This window comes from Lithobates pipiens, unplaced genomic scaffold (genome assembly GCF_037356315.1).
Source record: "Lithobates pipiens isolate NorthernLeopardFrog02 unplaced genomic scaffold, aLitPip1_a1.2 Scaffold_19, whole genome shotgun sequence".
NCBI lineage: Eukaryota > Metazoa > Chordata > Amphibia > Anura > Ranidae > Lithobates > Lithobates pipiens.
The window spans coordinates 505,845,404-505,868,649 of record NW_027507764.1 but is presented as its reverse complement, the minus strand read 5'-3'; the positions used below and the strand labels follow the sequence as shown (position 1 = coordinate 505,868,649).

Sequence of the window (23,246 nt, the reverse complement as noted above, 5' to 3'; positions counted from 1 at the left end):
TGGGTAATTTCACTGTCCTGGTGGTCCAGGACCTTCAAAAGTGTGATGGGTAGGAATGAAATGAGATGTGTCATTTATGCTCCTAGAACGCCTGAACGTACTAATTCAATGTTCGGCCTCTCTATGTGGCCAGGCTGTGTAAAAGTCCTACACATGTAGTATCGCCATACTCGGGAGGAGTAGCAGAATGTATTTTGGAGTGTAATTTTTGCTATATACATGCTATGTGTTAGAGATATCTTATAAATTGTCAATTTTGTGTAAAAAAAAAATGCGTTTTAATTTTTTTCCACATATTCCAAAAACTTCTGGAAAAAAATTAACCATTCAAAAGACTCATTATAGCTCACAGATTATACGTTGGGGTGCTTGCTTTCCAAAATGGGGTCATTTTATGGGAAATTCCATTGTCCTGGTACTCCAGGGCCTTCAAAAGTGTAAAAGGTGGTTGAGAAAAGAGATGCGTCATTTTTGCTCGTAGAACGTCTGAAGGTACTACTTCAATGTTAGTGCTCTGTATGTGGCCAGGTTGTGTAAAAGTCTCACACATGTGGTATCGTCGTACTCGGGAAGAGTAGCAGAATTTATTTTGGGGTGTAATTTTTGCTATATACATGCTATGTGTTAGAAATATCTTATAAATTGACAATTTTGTGTAAAATAAAAAATGCGTTTTAATTTTTTTCCACATATTCCAAAAACTTCTGGAAAAAAATTAACCATTCAAAAGACTCATTATGCCTCACAGATTATACGTTGGGGTGTTTGCTTTCCAAAATGGGTTCATTTTATGGGAAATTCCATTGTCCTGGTACTCCAGGGCCTTCAAAAGTGTAATAGGTGGTTGAGAAATGAGATGCGTCATTTTTGCTCATAGAACGTCTGAAGGTACTGCTTCAATGTTGGTGCTCTGTATGTGGCCAGGCTGTGTAAAAGTCTCACACATGTGGTATCGTCGTACTCGGGAAGAGTAGCAGAATGTATTTTGGGGTGTAATTTGTTGTATGCATATGTTGTGTGTGAGAAATAACCTGATAATATGACAATTTAGTAAAAAAAAATAAAAAAAATAAAAAAATCTTCATTTTGCAAAGAATTGTGGGAAAAAATGACAACTTAAAAAAACTCACCATGCTACTTACTTAATACCTTGGGATGTCTACTTTGTAAAAAGGGGTCATTTGGGGGGTATTTGTACTTTCCTGACTTGTTAGTGTCTCAAGAAATGAGGTACACCTGATGTACTGAAGGCCTGATCAGAAGTGATCAATTTTAAGCGATTGGCATCATAGTTTGTAGACTCTATAACTTTCACAAAGACCAAATAATATACACTAATGTGGGTTATTTTTACCAAAGATATGTAGCAGTATAAATTTTGGCCAAAATTTATGAAGAAAAATTACTAATTAGCAAAAATCTATGACAGAAACAAAGAAAAGGGCATTTTTTTCACAAAATTTACGTTTTATTTGATTTATAGCACAAAAAAAAAAAAAACCACTAGTGATTAAATACTACTAAAAGAAAGCTCTATTTGTGTGGAAAAAAGGACGCAAGTTTCATATGGGTACAGTGTTGGATGACTGAGTAATTGTCATTCAAACTGTGAGAGCGCTGAAAGCTGAAAATTGGTCTGGTCAGGAAGGGGGTGTAACTGCACTGTATTGAGGTGGTTAAAAAGCATTCATATAACCTACTCTACAGTGCTTTTTTTCTGTGTTCAAAAAGCTAAAATTTCTGTAATGGAAGAGCCTGGCACAACTCAACTTATGTTTTAATTAATATAAGCTTGCTTGCATTAGATCTTGCTCAGCAAAGTTTGACAAAACTGTAACAAAGGCTGGATTTGCAAGCTTAACACTGATCAGTCATAATATTGATTAGGTCTTCCTTTTTACCACAACAGCCCTCACCCATCGAGGCATGGATGCCACTAGACCTCTGAAGGTATGCTGTTGTATCTGGTACCAAGCCGTCAGTAGCAGATCTAAGTCCTCTAATTTGTGAGGCATCCATGGACTGGACTTGTTTTTCCAGCATATCCCACAGATGCTCAATTGGATTGTGATCTGGAGAATTTGGAGGCCATGTCAACACCTCAAACTCATTGTTGTGCTCCTCAAACCATTCTTGAATAATTTTTGCATCGTAGTAGAACACAATATCCTGTTGAAAGAGACCATTGCCATCAGGCAATACTGTTTCCATGAAGGAATATACTTTCATCATTTGTTGTTCACCAACAATGTTTAGGTAGGTGATGCATGTCAAGTAACATCTACTTGAATGGCAGGACCCAAGGTTTCCCAACAAAACATTGTCCAAAGCATCACACTACCTCTGCCAGCTTGCCTTCTTCCCATACTGCCATCTAGTGGCATCTCTTCCTCAGGTAAGCGATGCACACACACACACACACACACACACATCCATCATGGTGTAAAAGAAAAAGGCGATTCATCAGATGAGTCCAACTTCTTTCATTGCTCCATGGTCTAGCCCTGATGTTCACAAATCGGTTGTAGGCGCTTGTGGCTGGGAACGCGTGTCAGTAAGGGCACCCCGACAGGTCTTCAGCTACGCAGCTCCATGCACAACAAACTGCGAAGGCCATTTTTTCTGCTTTTACCACATCAACTTCAGAGACAACATATTTACTTGCTGCCTAATATATCCCACCGACTTTTGGATGCCATTGTAACAAGATAATCAATGTTATTCACTTAACCTGTTAGTAGTCATAAAGTTAGGGCTGATTGTGTATATATTTAGTATAGGCTAGATTGTATATCTAAACATTTTTAAAGCAAGGCAGAAAATGGCTTGAGGTGAAGCAGATGTGGGAGGGTCTTTTGAGTTTTGTTAGCTTAATAGTATCTTATTTTGAATTTGGTAAACCATAACCCTTTCATGACTAAGCCTATTTTTGACATTTGGCATTTACAAGTTAAAATCCATATTTTGTGCTAGAAAATTACTTGGAACCCCCAAACATTATATATATTTTTTTAGCAAAGACTCTAGAGAATAAAACGGCGATTGTTGCAACATTTTATGTCACATGGTATTTGCGCAGCGGTGTTTTAAATGCAACTTTTTGGGAAAATGGACACTTTCATGAATTGTAAAAAAAACTAAACAATAAAATGAGCCCATTTTTTTGCATAATGTGAAAGATTAGGTTATGCCGAGTAAATAGATACCAAACATGTCACACTTTATAATCGCACGCACTTGTGGAATGACGACAAACTATGGAACCTAAAAATCTCAATAGGCGACGCTTTTTTCAGGTTACCAGGTTAAAGTTACAGAGGAGGTCTAGTGCTAGAATTATTGCTCTCGCTCTGATGATTGCGGCAATACCTCACATGTGTGATTTGAACACCGTTTACATATGCGGGCGCGACTTCCGTATGCGTTTTCTTTGCTGCGTGAGCTCGCGGCGATGGGGGCGCTTTAAACATATTTTTTTCTTATTTATAAAAAAAAAAATTATAATAATTTAGCAATTTTATTGCTGTCACAAGGAATGTAAACATCCCTTGTGACAGTAATAGGTGGTGACAGGTACTCTTTATGGAGGGATCGGGGGTCTAAAAGACCCCCGATCCCTCCTTTACACTTCAAAGTATTCAGATGGCCGTTTATATACTGTATATATTTTTAAATCCGGCGCCATTGGCAGCCGAGTAAATGGGAAGTGACGTCATGACGTCGCTTCTGTGTTTACAATTAGGAGACTGGAATGAAGCCGCTTACGGCTTCATTCCAGTCCCTCCCTAGACGCCAGAAGCGGGGGATCGTGCATCGGTGCTCCCGATTGAACGGGAGCACCGGTAAGAGCGGCGAGAGGCGGCAGGAGGGGGGGACATCCCCTCCCACTCCTCCGGCATAACAGCCGAGCGGCTTTTAGCCACATCGGTTGTTATGGCTGGAAAGCCAATCGCCCGCTCTGAAAAACGGTACCGGGACGATGCCTGCAGGTGCGGGCATCATCCCGGTATAACCCCTGGAAGCCGAATATGCACATCTGCGTACGCTCTGAGGCAAGGGGATAATTTTGTAAAATTTAAAATTACGCACCTTTCAAAAAAAAGAGGTGGTGGTGGTGTCACTTCCTAGGCATCTGTAAATTTTCTAGGTGACTATAGGGACATCACGCTAACATGACTTAAAAACCATCTATGATTTCATTTTAATTAAGTCTTTTACAAGCAATGTACTAAAAGATTATTACAGCATGCAAGTTGGCTTGCCTCTGCAATTTGGAATTGTACTTTCGAGGCTAACAACTACTACTGAATATAACAGATGGGTTTAAGGATTGTGTTAAAACATTTTGAATGGTTGTCAGAAGCAGAACACTTTTAAGGAAAATTATCTTTTTATGTTTTTTAATTTTGCCTATTTTTATTCATCAATTACAAAGTGTCCATAAGCTTGGAAGTTGGCAACACCACACTTCACAAAATCTGACAATTTAGCATTTAGGTCATGAAATGGATGGAGCATATAAAAACAAGTCTTGATGTAGCCTAGCAGATAAGGATTTTCTTTTTTCTGAAGGCTGAAAGGTGGAAACTGTCAACTGCTCATTTATTTTTAAACTGAAGGTAAAAGCAACTGATGTCTTGAAAAACGATTGGGAATGTACGAGTTGCAATTTTACTTTACAGATATTTGTCATTTGCACTTTTGAGTATCAGCATCCTTTCATTTATTTCCATTAAAATATTGCTAGAGAGTGGCCAATTAGAAAAATAAACTGATATAACTTGTAACGTTGAGGACTCCACCAATGTCTATAATCCTCCTGTCTACGCCAGCCAGTATCTTGAGATTCCTTGTCAAAAGTTAAAATTGTGTCTTCAGCCTGTCAGGATCTCTTTAACAAACATATCCAGCCACATCAACTACCCATTAAAGATATATTCCAGGTCACTGGCTACAGAGATGAATGTGATTTTAGGTGCTACTAGCTGACAAGCCTATAGAGCATAAACAATATAACCATGCAGACTTTTTCCCAGGATGTCAATCACTGAGCAAATTACTCCTCAGGTATAATAAATAAGTCATTCTAGAAGAGCAGTTAGCAGCTCTGGAATTAACCAGATAATCTGTTTGTGTGGAGTCATCTTTCATGCTGGCTGGCCTGTGCCATGGTTTGTTAACAACATAAAAAACATAAAAGCTTGATTAACTTTTACACTCGTTTACCCACTAAGTGGGAATGAGGGAGTCGATATGAATGATTAACTCTGCAAGCGGTCAGTTGAAAAACATTTAATTCAATCACTCTAAATAACCACACATGAAAGTGGCTGGAAAGTGAATATTTGACTTGCTCTCTTCCATAAGCATTTGGTAAAATTTTTCTATTTAGAGTTTGATTAAAAAAATGACTACACTTGAGTAAAGAGCATACAGGAACTACGTAAAGTGACGTGTATTCCCTGTAGAGCGACACTTTGGATTTAAAGGGAAAACACATTTTTCAGTAAAAAATGTTTCTCACATGCTCATACAATTTATTTGCTATATACTTCTTTGTATATTTACTTGATATAAGTAAGTAGAGAGAATTGTTAAATTATGAAATTTGCTTTTGATGGTTCCCGTCCTGGACGCAACTTCTCAACTGTAATTACTCAGCTATAAAGCTGGTCAAAGATAACTCACCCCAGCCATGTCATCCATTCAGTGTTCTGTGAGTGGGAAAACGACAAGTCTCGACAGCCCTTGCGGAAGTCGGCTTGTAGTTCTTAATGAACTACCATATCGTTGTTGAGCGATCTGTTAGTTCATTGTCCCTTCCTGTCAGTGTGCATCTGTCTTGCCATATGAGGTATGACCAGATAAACTGACAAGTCTGCAAAAGTACTTCAACACATCTAATTTGTGCAAAAAAAAGTATTGCAATGACCGCAATTTTATTCTCTAGGGTGTTAGAAAAAAAAACAATATATAATGTTTGGGGGTCCCAAGTCATTTTCTAGCAAAAAAAAAAAAACATTTTAAACATGTAAACACCAAAATCTAAAAACAAGGCTGGTCCTTAAGTGGTTAAGCCTCACTCATCTCCCATTTGACATTTCGGTGCTGGGATCTCAGTGACTAATAAAGGCTCTGGGTACTGGATTGTTCAGTGGTAGCAGTGTGGGTTTAGATCCAAGCTGAAGTAGAATTCAAGGCCACTGTGGAAAGGGTGCTCCCATGGAAAACCTTCTGTTGCTTGCTTTTTGATATGTTAGTTTTATACATTTAATTAATGTGAGAAGTTTGCTTTAATAAACTGGATAATACTGCACAAAAATTCTGGAAGGCTGCAGTATATCTGCATTTAGTATTAAGCAGAACATTGTCAAATTTTCTCTCAATATCTGAGATTCAATATATTACTTAAAAAGAAAGTGGCTGTACAGAACAATAATTACAATTAAGAGGTTTAATGGCAAATCATTTTACACCTTGACAACAAATTTTCACACCAAAACTAAATGTTCAGTGTCTAAAGCCTGATACCAACTCCAACTGAATGGAAGCTAGCCTTAAAGTGGTTGTAAACCCTCACATATACCCAGTAAAGGGAATACCCTCCTCCTGCGAGTGTTTTGCTTGCTCAACTGCTGTATTGTCTTCTCTATATCCATTCAAATTGATAAAATTATGCATCTGTGAGTAGTACAGAGAAGGAAGAAGAACTGCAGTTACAACTCTCAAACACTGTGTGAGAGCTGGTTGGAATAAAAGTGACACACCCCCCGCCTCCATATAGGCAGAGGGATGAAGGAACATGCAGAGCTGTATTCTGAATGGACCAGCTGTGTGCTTATCTAACTCCCTGACACATTTTAGCTCATGTTACCCCATGTATTGGGAAAATGTCTCATAAGTGACTCATACTGATAACAGAGAAACAGAGCACCAGAGAGAAACCACATTTAAAGCTTTGGAGATAGACAAGTAAACACTACAGATATATGTGCTTAGTTCTCCTTTCATGACTGAGCTTTACAACCACTATAACTACAACCTATCCTAATCATAAGCCTTAAAAGCATCCCTGTTCATTACTAATATCCACAGAAATCCCTGCCAAAAATAAACTATTTAGCTTAGCTTATAAACAGCCGATGCACAACCAGTTAACAACAACCCCAAACTGTCTCCAAAAACTCAGCTATTTCCCCATTGGGCACTGCCATCCTGCCTCTCAAACATCATAAGATAGATTTATCCAGACTGTCAGTCACAACCCACATGTCAAATACACCTCTGCTGTTCCCCTTGCCCCTGATCTACACATCATCAGTGGCAAAGGAAAGTGCTAAGCTATTGAGATAAGGGCTGAATTTTGACAGAAAGTTAACGTTTGCATATAAATAACAGCTTTACTTAGGACTTTCAAACCAAATATTTTTTTTTTTATCTAATCAGCAGCAAACTAAATTTTAGTCAGCCGTTACAAGCCATACTTTGTAAAATCTTACTTAAACTAAAGAGCAAAATCCTGTTCTTTGCGCAGTGGGATTTTACAGCCTACAACTACTGTAACTTTGAAACACAAAATAATGAGAATAAACCAGATTTTAAAGTAATTAAGTGGATAAGAGCTTCATACTCTGCAATTTCTAGCAAAATAAAAAAATAAAATAAAAAAAAGTGGGGCCGTGAGTCCTGGCAACTGCTATAATCCTTTTCAAATTGCTCATATTAAGATTAAAGATCACTTTGTTTCTCTATTCCCACAACTGGTTAGGTATGGTAAAGAAATCAGCCCGCTGCTTTTATATGTAACATCTTTAACATTTGCTCTGTTTTCTGTGCCTGTGATTAAATGTAACATTTTGAAATCCCAACGTTCTGAGAAAAAGCATAAATCCTCCTCTCACAGCTGCTGTTTGACTCCAAAAACATATGCAACTTTTTTTTTTCAGGCAACGACCATCAAATGCTCCCAGCGGACAAGCGTTGCGGAACACCTGCATCTCTTCATTTCGTTCCAATAACGCAGTCTCAACTTTTAAAATTACAAAAATAGATGCTGTATTCAGCTGCGCGTTCACTCTGCCCTTAATTCCCGTGAAGAAAAATCCTAGGAGCATGAAATCATTCAGGCAAGGTCTGTCATCGAGAGGAAGACTTTTTTTGTTGCTACTTTTTTGCTGTAGATCCACAGAAAAAAATACAAGTATATACAAAAAATAAATGGAGAAAGGTAGTTAACATGTATGTACACTAATAATGATAATCTCTGTGCTTCTTTTGACTGTTACATATACCATAGAGACCGTTTTAATAGTTCTCCACTAAAAACCCCCAAAAAGGCCAGAACTCCAGTGCCGGTCTGTGCCCTGTGCACTCTGCAGTGATACCTCTAACAATGTTATCAGGAAGTCTATTGAGAGTATAAAACACATCTACTTGTGTTATGGATATAAGGAGCAGAAGAGGTGTAGTCTCAACACACTTCCTGACTTAAGTGGCAACACTGCTCCTCCACAGATACAAAACAGTGAGTAAGCGTTGTCACTCAAGAACAGGAAGGATCAAGTGAAATGACAGCACCAAAATACCGCAGCCACCACAGCCTAATAAACTGTAAAATATTCCAATTTTGTTTTTGGGCCTAAAGCCTAAGACTCCATGTACACTGGCTTAAAAAAAAACGTTGCTTGTACAGGAGTTTTGTGTTGTGTGTGTACAAGCAACTCGATTTTATCCTATATGTCCATGCGCATTAGGACAATTACAGGCCTATTTTGAGCTCAACGTTTAGAGGCAGGAAAAAAATTTGCTACTGGTTCATGTATTACTCTCCTATTTCATTCATGGAAGCGATAGTAAAAAGTCTCTATGAATGGAGGAGGGTGGCAGAAAAGGTAGGTACTCTTGATGAGTGCATATAACAGGTCCTTTGGCTCACATTAACCCCCCCAAAGAACCAGAAGATTACCACTGTGGGGGTAATGGGTGCTTAGAGGCAGAAAACAATAAGGTAGGTTTTGTCGTTTTTAAAAAGTTTGCATGCCAAAGTCATTTTAGCTTAGGTAGATGACAGGTAAAATTCCAAGTTTTTCATTCTCAAATATGCAGCGACTCCAGGGCTGGTCTAGAAGTGGGAATTTATAGGCTACAGTCAGGGCCCCTTGTGGGAACATTGAAAGATAAGAATCCAGTGGGAAAATTTAGCCCACCAGCATCAACCTAAAACAACAATGTCAGCAGAAAAGTGAGAATTTACCTTTGTGATATTTTATGTCACTTTTAACGTAACCATTAAACCGCTTAAAAAAATAAATTTGCCACATTCCCAGCAACATCACTAATGTTAGTGAAGTAGGTCTCCTCAAAAGAGTAATGCAGATATATATAATACAAATAAAAAGGGAGGAAATATCAACTATTCAAATTTCCTGACAAATGTTATTAAATTTAAAAACCTTTTACACATACATATTTGTCATAATTCCCCTGGGATATTTACATCAGTTATGGTATTAAACCATAAATGAGTTAACAAGTATCTCTCATTTATAGCTGCATTAAAGTATAACTAAAGGAAAAACTTTTTTCTAGTTTTGGAGCGCAGAAGAATAGAGCGTTTGTCCGTTTTTATTGCTGTCTGTGCCCCTCAAAGGAAATTCACCTTCTCTGTGTGTTCTGTTAACCATTAGCATTGAAAGTTAAAGTAAATGAAATACCAAATTTTGAGTTGTCCCCATAAAAAAATAATAGAGGGGAAATCTTCCAATGGGGACACTAGTTCTGGTGACCAGGAGGTCCCCAAGGAATTCCCTTAATTTGCAGGGATTTTCTCTCACTACCTGTTTGGTTATGGGACATAGAATGTGAAAAAAAAACTGACAGGGGTTATATATAACCCTCCCTTGCTCTATCCAAAATGAAAGAAACCTTTTGCCTATACAGTAAAACCATGGATTGCAAGCATAGTTAGTTCTGGAAGCATGCTTGTAATCCAAAGCACTTGTATATCAAAGCGAATTTCTCTATAAGAAATAATGGAAACGTAGATGATTCGTTCCACAACTATTTATTCATAAGTCCTTCAGTTTATAGTCCATATAAAAAGATTATAGAAATGTGATACGTTATGTAACCATAAAATGTCCATTCACAAAGGGGATTAGAAGCAAAACCCAGCAGGCACTACAGAGTATAAAAAAGAAGAGAGCCGCCTCTAACCTCTAAGTGTATCAATTTAATGAAGATACATTTAGCAACTCGCATGGTTGATGATTAAAAGAGGCACATCTAAGTATGGAGGTATCCGGGGTAAAGCTGTCCACATAGAGTATCCTCCGCCCCGCTTGCTCTCACCGCTGTCAGTCTGCAATCATGACTGGGAAAACTACCCTGCAGTAAAAGCGATCTGAAAGCGAGGCTTGAATCGCTCGTGGAGCGCAACGTCAAAGGGATGACGCCAATGGCGGTAAAGGGGGTTGGTCTATGTGGAAAGCTTTACCCCGGATGCCTGCATACTTGGATGTGCCTGTTTTAATCATCAAGCATGTGACTTGCTAAATGTTGTACTTTTCATTAAAAGTAACCATATTGCTACACTTAGAGGCGCCTCTCTTCTCTTGTATATTCAGTTCTGACATGAAGCTACTCTTATATCAAGACATCGCTAGTATTTCAAGTCAAAATGTATTTAAAAATTTTTGCTCGTCATGCAAAATGCTCTCAAACCAAGTTAAAGGTTTAACTGTAAGGTTTTACTGTAGTTATACTTTGATAACTGATATGAGTCTCCTCAGAGAATTATGACAATTGTCTATTTTAATGTTATGTTAGGGGGAGGGAATATTTGTTTATATATAAAGGGTATGGAAAGTAATAATTTATTAAGACATTTTAGGGGTGTGATTTTTTTCACCATATTTCCCCCTTTTATCTGGGTTCTATTTTTTAACATTAGTATAATTTATTAGTCTACAACATAAGGACCCAGCATATCTGATGGGAAGAGTCTTTGTATGAAATTGTATTGTTACCTTATTAAAAAGGTTTTGGTATGATACCCTACCAGAGAGATAAACAAGAGCATTAAAGGGAAGAAAAAAAATAAAACAAAAAAAAAAAAGATACGTAATATCAGAGGACGGGCATGATGGCCTTGTGGATGTGCTCTACACAACCATGGTACATAAACATGGCCATATAAAGCAGAAAATAGTAAAAGCCAAGATTTGTGCATAAAGTGTATAAAACATAATATCACACGTAGAATTTCCTGCATGAGGCAGAGTGAATATATAACATAAAATTACAATTTAAAAACAAAAGCTGTACTTTTTTTGTTCGTCATTGTTTTCCATATTACAAACCAAAGCTAAGAGCAGGAAACTATTTCTGTAAAGCAAACACGACCAGCTCTGGTCACACCTAAGCCAGTGACATAGAAAATTCAGAAGTGCTAAAACACAAACAGTAACCAATAGGCCAAGCTTATAGGAGCTTAAGAAACATTTAAAAGTGAAAAAAAAACACACTTCTCCAAAGGATGGGGAAGCAATACTGCAGCAATGTATGTGAAACAGATATACATTGCCACTTGGCACATTTTGTATTAAATCCCCCAGGGGAGTGGCAGACAGTAACAGGATGTAATATGATCGCAGCGTTGTAGAGGGTTTACACTTACCAGAGCTGTGGCAGTAGTCCATCTGCTCTGGAACTTGGACTGTAAAGGCAATCAGATCTGGACCAAGTATAGACTCAGGTTTTCTGGTCTCTTTCAGCCACTTGCTCCTGTGCAGGTCTTTGGTGTCAGAAGGTCCCTGAATCAAGGGGATTAGCTTCTCCTTCCCAGCATCGCCTTTTGGAAAATAAATACACAAACTAACATATTATACATGCACTATGTATAAAAAATATATGTTAAATCCTAAAAGCTCGAACATTATTGGTGTATTTCTTTAGCAGTTGTTTTTTTTTTTTGACAGTGGGTCACAGCCTGTACATGCCACTATGCTTCCCTATGAAGATCTAGAACCATCACACTACTCTTCAGTTCAGATCTCCTCCACTTTTGTTTGTTTTGCTGTTAAGAAGTCACATCACTGGCAACAATTAAACAGAAACTGGCAAAGTCTAAAGTAGAACTATGGACAAATCTCTTTTTAAATCATGGTGGAGAAGTTTTAAAATCTCTTACGTTTTAATTTCTTTTTGTGTAAAACCAGGTACATACGAACAGTTTTCTTTGTGCAGCCACTGTAATAACCATGTGAGGTTAGTTCAGCGATCTCCCCCGCTGAGCTGTTGTGTTCTGACAGGGGAACGCCCCCCCCACCAGAACACTCCGATCAGCGATCTCTGCCTTTGGCTGGGAGTGCTGATTGGGAGTCGGTCGGCTGCTGGTTTTCCAGCATACTTATCCAACACAAGCCGGCCGTTGTCTCCTGACATTCAGCCTGTGTGTACGAGGCTTCACTGTTGCAAAGATATGTGCTTATTATCTTTCCTAGTTACCAGGCAGGACATTTTGGACTTGTCCCCAATGGGGACGACGACAGTGGCTCTAAACCTTCATCAGCAATGTTCTAGCATCCCAATATAAGCTTACTTAAATAATCTCCTTTCATGTTGGGACTGCTGTCTGTCTGCTGAACATCTCTTTCAAAAACTTCCTGTATGCTTTCCAGCTTGTAGTCTGCTGTTAGTTTACAATTTCCAAGGACTACATATCCAATGGTAGATTGCTGTCTGCAAGCCGTGAATGATCTCCTCCTCTTCTCTGGTCCCTCTTCGGTGCTCCTGGCCCCTCCCTCATGTGCATTGCCCCCACAGCTAGCAGCTTGCTATGGGAGCACCTGAGTCGAGTCACAGCTCCCTGTGTCCATTCAGACATGGAGCTGTCGTCCGCCCCCTCTCTTGTGATTGGCTGCCTGACTTTGACAGCAACGAGAGACAATCAGGAGTCTAGAATGGCCAAAACACTCGTGGACATCGCTGGACAGAGCAGAGATGGGGCTCAGGTATCAGGAGGCGATGGGGTGGCTGCTACACCCAGAAGGCTGTTTATCTTAATGCATAGATAAGATAAAAAAAAAACTTCTGACTTTACAATTCCTGTAAAGTGCATTTATGGTCAAAATGTCATGTCATATACTCATTTTTATGGTGAATTCCTATCAGTTTGAGCAAGATTTAAGTTTGTATTCTTACTTTATGAAGGTCTCCCACACCATCCTTGAATTCTGTTACACATTTTTGCTTTTTCTCAGTGAGTAGGCACTGCTGTGTTACACATCACAGAACCTGCCTTCTGAACTACAGATGTGCTAAGAGGGGTTTAAGAAGGCACAGGAATCACTGCTTGCAAGCAGCAAGGTACCATAGGATATGTAGTCCTTAGAAATCCATGTAAACAACAGAAGAGAAGTTGCAACATATGCATGGAATCCAGAAAGTTATGGAAAGAGAAGGCTAGCGGACAGGCAGCACTAACAACATGAAAGTAGATTTTATAATTAACTCTATATTGGATTGTCAAATAAAACTATTGTTTGTATTATTAAAATTCTGATGTTATAAAATGAAGATGCGTGCAGTGTTTATAGAAAAATGTGTATCTACATATATACATATACATATATATATATATATATATATATATATATATATATATATATATACACACACACACATAAACACACACTATATTACCAAAAGTAGTGAGACGCCTGCCTTTACATGCACTTTAATGGCATCCCAGTCTTAGGCTGCTGTGTGTCAGCCAATCAGGAGGGAGAGTCCCAGGCGGCCAAGTCTCTAGTTAGAAAGAGACAGGGCTCAAGTAAGCATTAGGGAGGCTGAGGCAAACAGAAGGTTTTTTTTAATCTTAATGCATAAAATGTATTAAGATAAAAAAAAGTCTGCCCTCCCATTCTTGGTCCGTAGGGCAGGGGTAGGCAACCTCGGCCCTCCAGCTGTTTTGAAACTACAAGTCCCATGAGACATTGCAAGACCCTGACAATCACAGGCATGACTCCTAGTGGCAGAGGCATGATGGGATTTGTAGTTTCACCACAGCTGGAAGACCAAGGTTGCCTACCCCTGCCGTAGGGTTTGCCGATACAACAGCTTCAACTCTTCTGGGAAGGCTGTCTCTAAAAGGTTTAGAAGTGTGTCTATAGGAATGTTTGATCATTCTTCCAGAAGTGCATTTGTGAGGTCAGGCACTGATGTTAGACGAGAAGGCCTGGCTCACAGGCACTAATTCCTCCCAAAGGTGTTCTACTGGGTTGAGGTCAGGACTCTGTGCAGGCCAGTCAAGTTCCTCCACCCCAAAGGTCTATAAAGACATGGATGATCCAGTTTGAGGTGAAGGAACTTGACTGACCTGAACCCAATAGAACACCTTTGGGATGAATTAGAGCGGAGTCTGTGAGCCGGGCCTTCTCTTCCACATCAGAGCCTGACCTCCCAAAAGAGCTTCTGGAAGAATATTCAAACATTCCCATAGACACACTCCTTAACCTTGTGGTCAATCTTCCCAGAAAACCTGAAGCTGCTATAGCTGATAGGGTGGGCCAACTCAATATTGAATCCTATGGACTAAAACTGGGATGCCGTTTAAGTCTATGTGTGGGTGTGTGTAAAGGCAGGTGTCCCAATACATTTGGTAATATATTGAAAATATATATTTAAATATATATAAAACGTAAATATATGTATTTTTTGGGCTATCAATAATAGTCTGTGTTAAAAAAAAAAACAGTTCATAAAAGTGTGAAAAGGAACTTATTTGTGTTGTTGTGACAAGTACATGTAATATTTTGCAGACGGGTAAAAACTGAGCAGTTTATTAAACAGGTTTAATGAAAGCAGCTTATGTGTAAATGATCCTCTTGGGCTCAAAATGTGCTATTCAATTTCATAGAGAATTAAAATCGGAAATATAGTCAAGATTTTACTGAGCTCATAAAAACTCAGGCGGTGACATTCCCTTTCCAGATAATATTCCTGGCTCCATTGTATTTGCAAGTCCAAAATCAGTCATGGGTTTATCATCCTGGCATTGCTCCAATGTATTATCGTCTATGAAAATAAATTGGAAAGCATTTGCACCACTAACTCTTTCAAAGTTTCATTGATTAAAGTGGCCATTGATATATTAGCAACTCTGATAGAAGTAGCACAGTTTTCTCCTGTAGACCAGCAGAAAAAATCAATAATCTTAAAAAAACTTGTGAGAAAAACTGAAGTTACCACTGCTAATCTATCTGGTCAAAATATCAGTAGATTGGCAGCCATATTTATCCTCTGGCTTTAAAACTTTCTGAGTCACTGCATATAAGTATACAATGAAGAGTTTTTGATTTTGCTGGCTATTATACTTCAAGTCAGTGACTCAAAGTGCCGGGGGAAAGCAGGCCACTAGTATTTTAATAAGGGTATCAGCAATGGCAGCCCATATATTTATCTGGGAGCTGGAGACCTCCTGGGACGTTGTTAGGACATTGCCAAGACAGGCTTAGCTATTACTGTCCACCTTCACCATCAAAAGCGTGAGCTCCCAAATGCTGACCGCATGAATCAGGGAGAGAGCTCACTTCTGGGATGATGTAGGTGAACAGTAATGTTTAGGCTTCTATTGGCAATCTCCTGGCAACTTCCCAGCAGTTTTCCAATCAGGCTTCATGAGGTATGTATATGGCCTACACATACGCCAAGGGCATTATATAACTATTATTAGAGCTGCATTGGCAGTTTTTCTTTTGTTAAAGGTGAATTATGCCTTTAACTTCCTAATCTAGAAAAAAAAAACAGGAAGTGAGAAGAATGTCTTCATAGTGAGGGGAATGCCCATCTTGGACAGATGTTTCCGAAAAACAAGTGTCCCGCTGGAAGATTTATCCTGAACTCCCCTGTTTTGGCAAAAAGTGTAAAATTTTGGTTTCTATCACTCTCTGTGCCAATGATTAAAGTCATAGGAACAAAAAAGAAGAAGATGGATCTAACCAATTGGGGACACAAACAGCAATAGCAACTTCATAGAGATGCCATGCCTTTCCCACACTGTCAAAAAAAAGAAATTTCTATACTTACACTTTAATATTGTCTGAAAGAAGTTTGTATGTTGCATTTTTTGTGGGTTTTTGGATGCTGTGGAGTCTTCTCAAATTATTTTTGTCCCTTTCCCCGGACCTAACCTTATCCACCCTCCCACACCAGTTTCATACTTACCTTGATCTGACGGCATCGGCCCCTGGTGTTTGTTTACATCTAGCACCGCAAGTCCCACTGTCCTGACTGTGCCTGCACATTACAGCCCAATAGATTTCAATGGGGCTGTGTCATGAGGTAGAAGATGAAGGGAGATCAATGTGGCTGTAATGGGCAGGCCAGAAAAACTGTAAATTGCCAGAACAAAAAGATTACAGGGCTGGCTGGACACAGAGGCATATTTAAGGCCCCTTTCACACTGGGGCAGGAGCGGCGTCAGTATTCGGCCACTAGCATTGAGGTTTTAACCCCTGCTAGTGGCTGAGAAAGGGTTAAAACCACACTGCCCCATTGGTATAGCCACGCTGCCCCATTGATTTCAATGGGCAGGAGCAGTGAAGGAGCGGTGTATATACTTTTCCTTCACCGCTCTAAAGATGCTGCTAGCAGGACTTTCTTTACCGTCCTGCCAGCGCACCGCTCCAGTGAGAAAGCCCTTGGGGCTTTCACACTGGAGACACAGCAGCGGCTCTTTCGGGACGCTTTGCAGGCACAATTTTTAGTGCTGTAGCGCTTGCAAAGTGCCCCAGTGTGAGAGAGGTCTAAGTGTTTGCCCGTGCGAGGGCCTGTTTGCACCGCACATTTGGAGTCCTGCACCCGCACAGCTGTCAATTTAGGAGCAACTGTGTGTGTGAAGCCACCGGATCACAATTGACATGAATGTGGCTGCCTGCATGGGGATGCAACAAAAACGTATAATATCCCTGTGCGCGCAAACACACCCCTCAAACAAATGTACACTTCAGTAGATCCATGTGAACGAGGCAAAATTATGCTAGAGGCCGTGGTTTTCAGACGTATGCGTAATGCGTGCATCTGTGGTGGGGGAGGGTAGATAAAGGTAGGTCAGGGGAATTGGCCAATATTACTCCGTGGATTGCCTCGTTGTCACTATCCCAGTCCTACATTCTTTGATTTTTCATTTAGCCAGTTGGAAAATTTTCTTCAGAACAGTGGCTGTATCCAATTAGATGCAGCCATGGTTCAGATTCTCTAACAACCACTAGTGGCAGCTTTCAGAATGCAATAGCCATAGCAGAAGATTAGTTAATTTGAGATATATAATATGGATAAAGGAATCTTTTTTTCCTCATTCAGAAGCCCTATGTCATCCCAAAAGAAGCTTCTGTACCTTTTTCCAAGTTGTACAGGAGACCATTGCATAGGTGTCAACAGTCCACGTGGACAATAATGGGATTCCTCCTGCTGTGCGTCAAATTGCAAAGATGTGAACAGGGACTAAGGATGCATAACAATTTACAGTTTATGGTAAAGATCTCTCAAAACACTGTGGTGGGCTTGTCTTCAACACATAAGAGAGAACCACCTGTAGTTCTTGCCAATGTGCACTTAAAGAACAATGGATTAGTAATCACTGCACATTCCACCACATATAAACAGGGATTGATAAACCAAAGACTTTCATAAATAACTACACAGCATTCAATGTTACTTGTATGATCAAGAGCCCTTTTTGATAAACACTCTCTAGTGGTCTAAATGTATTATCCTGGCATAAGAAAAAATTAAAAATACCCAGGAAAAAATCTTTCTGATTCATAGGAACAATGAATAAATTCTTGTTTCAGTAACTCTCCTTGTAAAAAGTAAGGCCAATTCTCCTATACAGGCAATAAAGTTTTATATGGTCCAGCTGCACATACCTGGGGCTTTGGCACAAATTTTTATTGATCCCAGGGTCCCGGAGACACATTTGACCAATGATGTGCTGCAGAATTTCAGTTCGACATTCTGGAGAGAACCCTCCAGAGTTGGCAGCGCATTCTTGGATTTCACACCTAATAAAAGAAAGCTGCAAATGTACTAGCCTGTTGAATTGTAATATGCTTTAATATTCATTCGATTGGACAGTAATACAATCATTTCAGTTCTGTTGCTTTTTTTTTTTTTTAATTACCAACATCAGACAAATTGTACTCATGCTCAAACAGTCATAATTCCAAAACATTCCCATAGTGTTTAACTATAGCCCTATCTGCAATTCTGCAGGTGTCTATAGTTTGGCAGAAGTGTCAGGCGGCAGAGAGCTACAGTTAGCAGTGTAAAGAAATAAGTAACACCCAGGGCACGCAAACCAAACTGCTTTATTCATGTTCAAAAACAGTGAACTCAACAAAATCACTACTGTGGGATACATCAAAGGCTAAGAAAACCAAAACACAAGAACTCTACTTATAGTTTGATTCTCCAAACTAGCAAATGCAATATTGGAGAACGGGGTGTCGAAACACTGTTTACAAAATTTAGTATCAATGTTGACTTTCCTTTCTCTTCATTAATTGTATTCTTGTTCTGAGGCAGGGACTCAAAATGCTCAGGACAAAGGAAGCCAGAAAGCTGGTATTCTGAGGTAGCCAGAAATGAGAGGTATTGTATTTCAGTATGTTTTCTTTAAGTGTGTGCAAAAGTGTTTATGTATTCCATGATTCCAAGCCTCCAAGGTAAATGAACATTACTTTCCTAGAGTTCACACATTTTTTTTTCACCAAAGTTTCACAAAAAATATATATATTTTAAACGTAAAGCAGAATTAATGGCAAAAGCTTTTTTTTATTTTGGACATAGTTAAGCCTAGTACACATGGGCTGAATGTCGGGCAACATTTGGCCTTAGCGTACTGCAGCCAGGACGACTTCTGTGGAAGGGCCATGACCGAAAAAGGTCTGCTGATCAGCTCCCAATTAGCGCTTTCAGCCAATGGCTGGGAGCACTGACTGGAGTGTTTTACTGGTGGGGGCAACCCCCCCATCAGAACACAAAAACACAGCAGGGGAGATTGCTGTACCAATATCGGATAGCTTGTACAGCAGGCCCTTCTGAGCTGTCAGTGTTTTCTTGTCCAACTTGCTGAAGACTGAGAACCGAGCAATCAGTGGTCTTTAATCATTCAGTTCTTGGTCTTAGAAGTGGCTGCGGACAGATGTAGCATTGGACCAATTCTGCATCCACCTAGGTGAGTATAATTTTTTTTTTTACTTTCCAGAACTTCTTTTTTAAGTTTACTTGTACACAACTGACACCTAACATGTTCTGAAAGCTTGCATCTTTAAAATATAGCCATAAGACTGTAATATAAATGACCACCCTGCAAAAGAACTGTAAGGACTTGCATGAACAACGTAACAATAAGAATTGTGAATATAAGATGCATAAATGCATCAACTACTGTTGTAATTATTGATCACTGCAAAATGTTTGGCAAATTTAAAAAAAGAATGTCACTGAACATTATTATTTTCAAATGCCAAACTCCCTGATTTCCTACTAACACTCTGCAGATAGTGTATTAGTGATACTAAACACATAACTCCAAAATTTGAATATCAACATACATTAAATGGTAGCTAGAAACAAAATGACATAGCATAACTAATTTACGAAAGTTTTAAGCCCTGCTCACATCTGCCGTTTTGGGATATCAGGCAAAAATGCTGCGATTCTGGCAGCGATTCCAAATCGTACTGCAATAGTGGTAAAGTGCACCATACGTGCTGAAGAGCAAAAAATAACAATCATTGGATAAAGTAGCACATGCATTTGGTTTAATTTCAACAGCTCTGGGAGCATCTATTGGGGCTAGAACGCCAAAGTATCCAGGAGATAAGGAGCAGCTCCTACAGAGGTTTTCTAATACTAGTGTCAGATGAAAGGGAAGGAACTGAAGCGAGAACAAGCACTAGATTACTTTTGTAAATTCACCCTGCATTCAATTCATCTCAATGAGTTCCTTCACTTGAATTCTGCTTATGAGAGTTGTTTTCAAAGTCGGTGACAAGAATGAACAACTGATGTTACATCATGCTGTCTCCTGACCCAACAAACCATTTGTTTCCCTCTGCAGATATACATTATAAGAACGTTTATGTTCCAGAGGGCGAAAAAGGTGGAAGACCTTCCATATCCTTCAGAAAATATGAAAAAAAAAAGAGAAATGTGAGGTTGCGGCTCTACCAATCATCTAACTAGCCAGAATAAGCCGTAACCGGGAAAGGAGGAAACCTATCCCTGACAGGATAGCCTAGAGACATCATCTGTCCCGATCCATCCAGACCAACAGACTCCATGGCTGGCAAATACATCCGAATTCCCCAAAACACATCCAGGCCAGATGAAGCCAATTCTTTGGGATGTGCTGACCAGAGACACAAGGAACCAACCCAATTTCCTTATTCAAATGGAAATCCAAGGACGTAACTATGTAAAAAAGGGCGAAGCACCACCTTAACCTGGGTAAGGTGAATGAGAAGTTAACGACACAATTCACAACACCCTGCGAGTAGAGGTGATAACCACCAAGAAGGCAACTTCCCAGGCAGAGTAAGCAGTGAAAACTCCCAAATATTTTGAGATAAAGATAGAGAGGCCTTTGAAGAACCAAAAACACCAAGTTCAGATCCCACGTCGGTGGGAGAAACCTCCCCTGTGGAAACAGATATCTAAGTGCTTGAACACAAAGGCAAGCACCAGGGAATGCAAGACCAGGAAACACTGAAGAAGACTGCCCAGGGGTACTGGCCCTCCCCCGCAGCCACCGCTGCATCTCCCATCTTGAAAGCTTCCCACACAGATGTAGGATTGTTCAACAGGGGAGGTAGGGGAGGGCAGGAGTGACCTATACTAGGCTATCTGCCCAAGCGCCATACCAAAATTTCACACCCACCGGGACCCCCCCTCTGAAGTCCACATAGGGGATGCCGACTGAGGCCCTGCACAGGGGGCACTGACCACGGCCCCTCAGAGGGAAGGCACAAACCGCAGGCCCTCACAGGGGGCACAGAGCCCCCACACTGCCACCCCCTTAAGGAAAGGGGGCTGCCACAAGGCCTAACAGACCACCAAAGCCGCGACGGGCTAAATTTCTGGCTGCACACGGGCCACAGGGGGGGACCAGACAACGGTAGGCTGCAAAAGCTGCCCGCACGCAGCCCACAGGGGGACCGGACCACGGTAGGTCGCAAGCCAAAGCCTAAATTAACGGATGCCATTGAAGATTAAAGATATAACGTGGCTGGGTCTTTCAGTATGACAATGATCCCAAACACACTTCCCGGGCAATGAAGGAGTGGCTTTGTAAGCATTTCAAAGTCCTGGAGTGCCCTAGCCAGACTGTGACATTGCAGCGGACAAACCTGACCCCAAATTGTGTTTTTTGGGGCCAGTGACATTAATACTTTGATCAGTACTATAAAAATGCACCGATCATTGTAAAAATTACACCTACACCAATCACTGGGAGCAGTAGATCCCTGTCATGTCACTAGGCAGAACGGGGAAATGCCTTATTTACATAGGCAGTTCCCCATTCTGCCTCTCTTCGCCATGATCGCGGGCCCGCCGATGGACATCGAGTCTGCGGGACCTGCGGACATGCACCCGCTATCCTGCTCTAGCGAACCAACGTACAGGTATGTCAGTTTGCGCAGGAGTGCCATTCTGCCGACGTATATAGGCATGAGCTGGTCGGCAAGTGGTTAATTAGGGATTGATGAAAAGTAGACAACTATGGGATGTGTTGACTTATGGTCTCCCTGCAATATGCATCAACAAATTTTCTCACGTTTTCTTAGCAGCAGTTTTACTTCCAATTTCTGCACTCTAGTTTTCATAAAGCAGGTTGATGCCTCAATAAAAAATAACTGCAGCACAGCAATACACACACAACAAGGTTATTGTTGCTTAATTAGAGAGAAATAATGATAATGTATAAAACATTAGAAAAAAAAAAATCTGTTTAATCTCGTGATGTGGAATATTCTGCTATTTCCACATTATGCCTCACTTCAAGAAGACTGTAGTTTGTCGTGTTCTTTTTAGACCCCAATTTTTTGCCAGCTTTTATCAAGTCTCTATCCTCAGACAGTCTGTACATTGTTTATTACAGAAAACTACGTATTGACTTTTAAGCATTCCGCATCCCAGGGGAACAATCCTCCCTTCAGACAACACACTGCAAAACTGGGCTGTGCTGATCCGCAAACATAAAAACTGATGGCAGATCGGAAACATTTGGCCCACCTACATTCCCTGTTCCTCTATCTGCTATAAACTCTCTCTCTCTCTCCGTCAGATCATTTTTTTCTCCCCGGCAATTTAAGCAGCTTGAGATGCTGAATGACTTCATTTTATCAATCTTCATCTTCTCAGCTTAGAGACAAATGCTTTAGATCATTAAGATTTCCAGTGAAGTCTTTCTTCTGGCCTTCACACCTGTTGGATTGTGGTCAGATATAAATGAAGCGCTCTCCAAATGCCTGTATACTTAGTTAAAAGCATAACAAAAATGTTTTTTTTTTTTTAAGTTTTAGAGTGTTGGAAATGGCTAAAATGGTCAGTTTTTTTTTTTTTTTTTCGCGGATTGCATCACACTGAGATTTCCCTTCAGTTTCTGTCCTATAGGCACATCAGCAGTAAAGGTGCCCATGCATTAATACAATAGATGAAAAATAGCATGAAAATCTGTCATTTGGACAGTTTGTTCATTTTTCATCCAGTTAATGGGCACAAATATAAAATCAGTTGTGATGTTTTTGAGCCAAGAAATTTTGAATGAAGAGTTTGGATAACTCCTGCCGAATGGACGATAAATTAAAAGGTTAACGAGTTTCTCGCCCATTACTGGTTGAACTGTTGGTTCTGTGCATATGTGACCCAGGAGCAAAAAAGGAACGAGAAACTGATTAATTTGATTAATGTCAACTGAACAATTTATCATTCAAAACTCGGTCATTACATGATGGCAATATCGTTTGCTCTCACGACCGCGTGTTCGTTTTTTAAAATGCGTTCAAACTATTTTTTGACTAGTGTATGGCTAGAATAAGTGAAGGGCCAGTCTTGACAGGTTTTTGTTTGCTTCAGAACTTCCTACCCTCCTATACAAGTTTATTGGAAAAGCAAAGCAGCTGAAACAGGTTTACTGCAGGTCAGATACAACTGCAATAAATTGTGAAAGATCTCAA

General features: G+C 39.9%; 1 protein-coding gene across 3 annotated transcripts in view; it reads right to left on the bottom strand.

The window, feature by feature from the left end:
• Window positions 1-23,246, bottom strand: part of VPS13B (vacuolar protein sorting 13 homolog B) — a 1,337,220-nt gene that overhangs the window by 890,015 nt on the left and 423,959 nt on the right. For all 3 annotated transcript variants that reach the window (XM_077493096.1, XM_077493095.1, XM_077493097.1), the window contains 2 exons: window positions 17,931-18,065; window positions 11,678-11,851 (listed from right to left, as the gene is read on the bottom strand). In XM_077493096.1, the coding sequence (XP_077349222.1) occupies window positions 11,678-11,851; window positions 17,931-18,065 (309 nt within the window). The remainder of the gene's footprint in view (window positions 1-11,677; window positions 11,852-17,930; window positions 18,066-23,246) is intronic.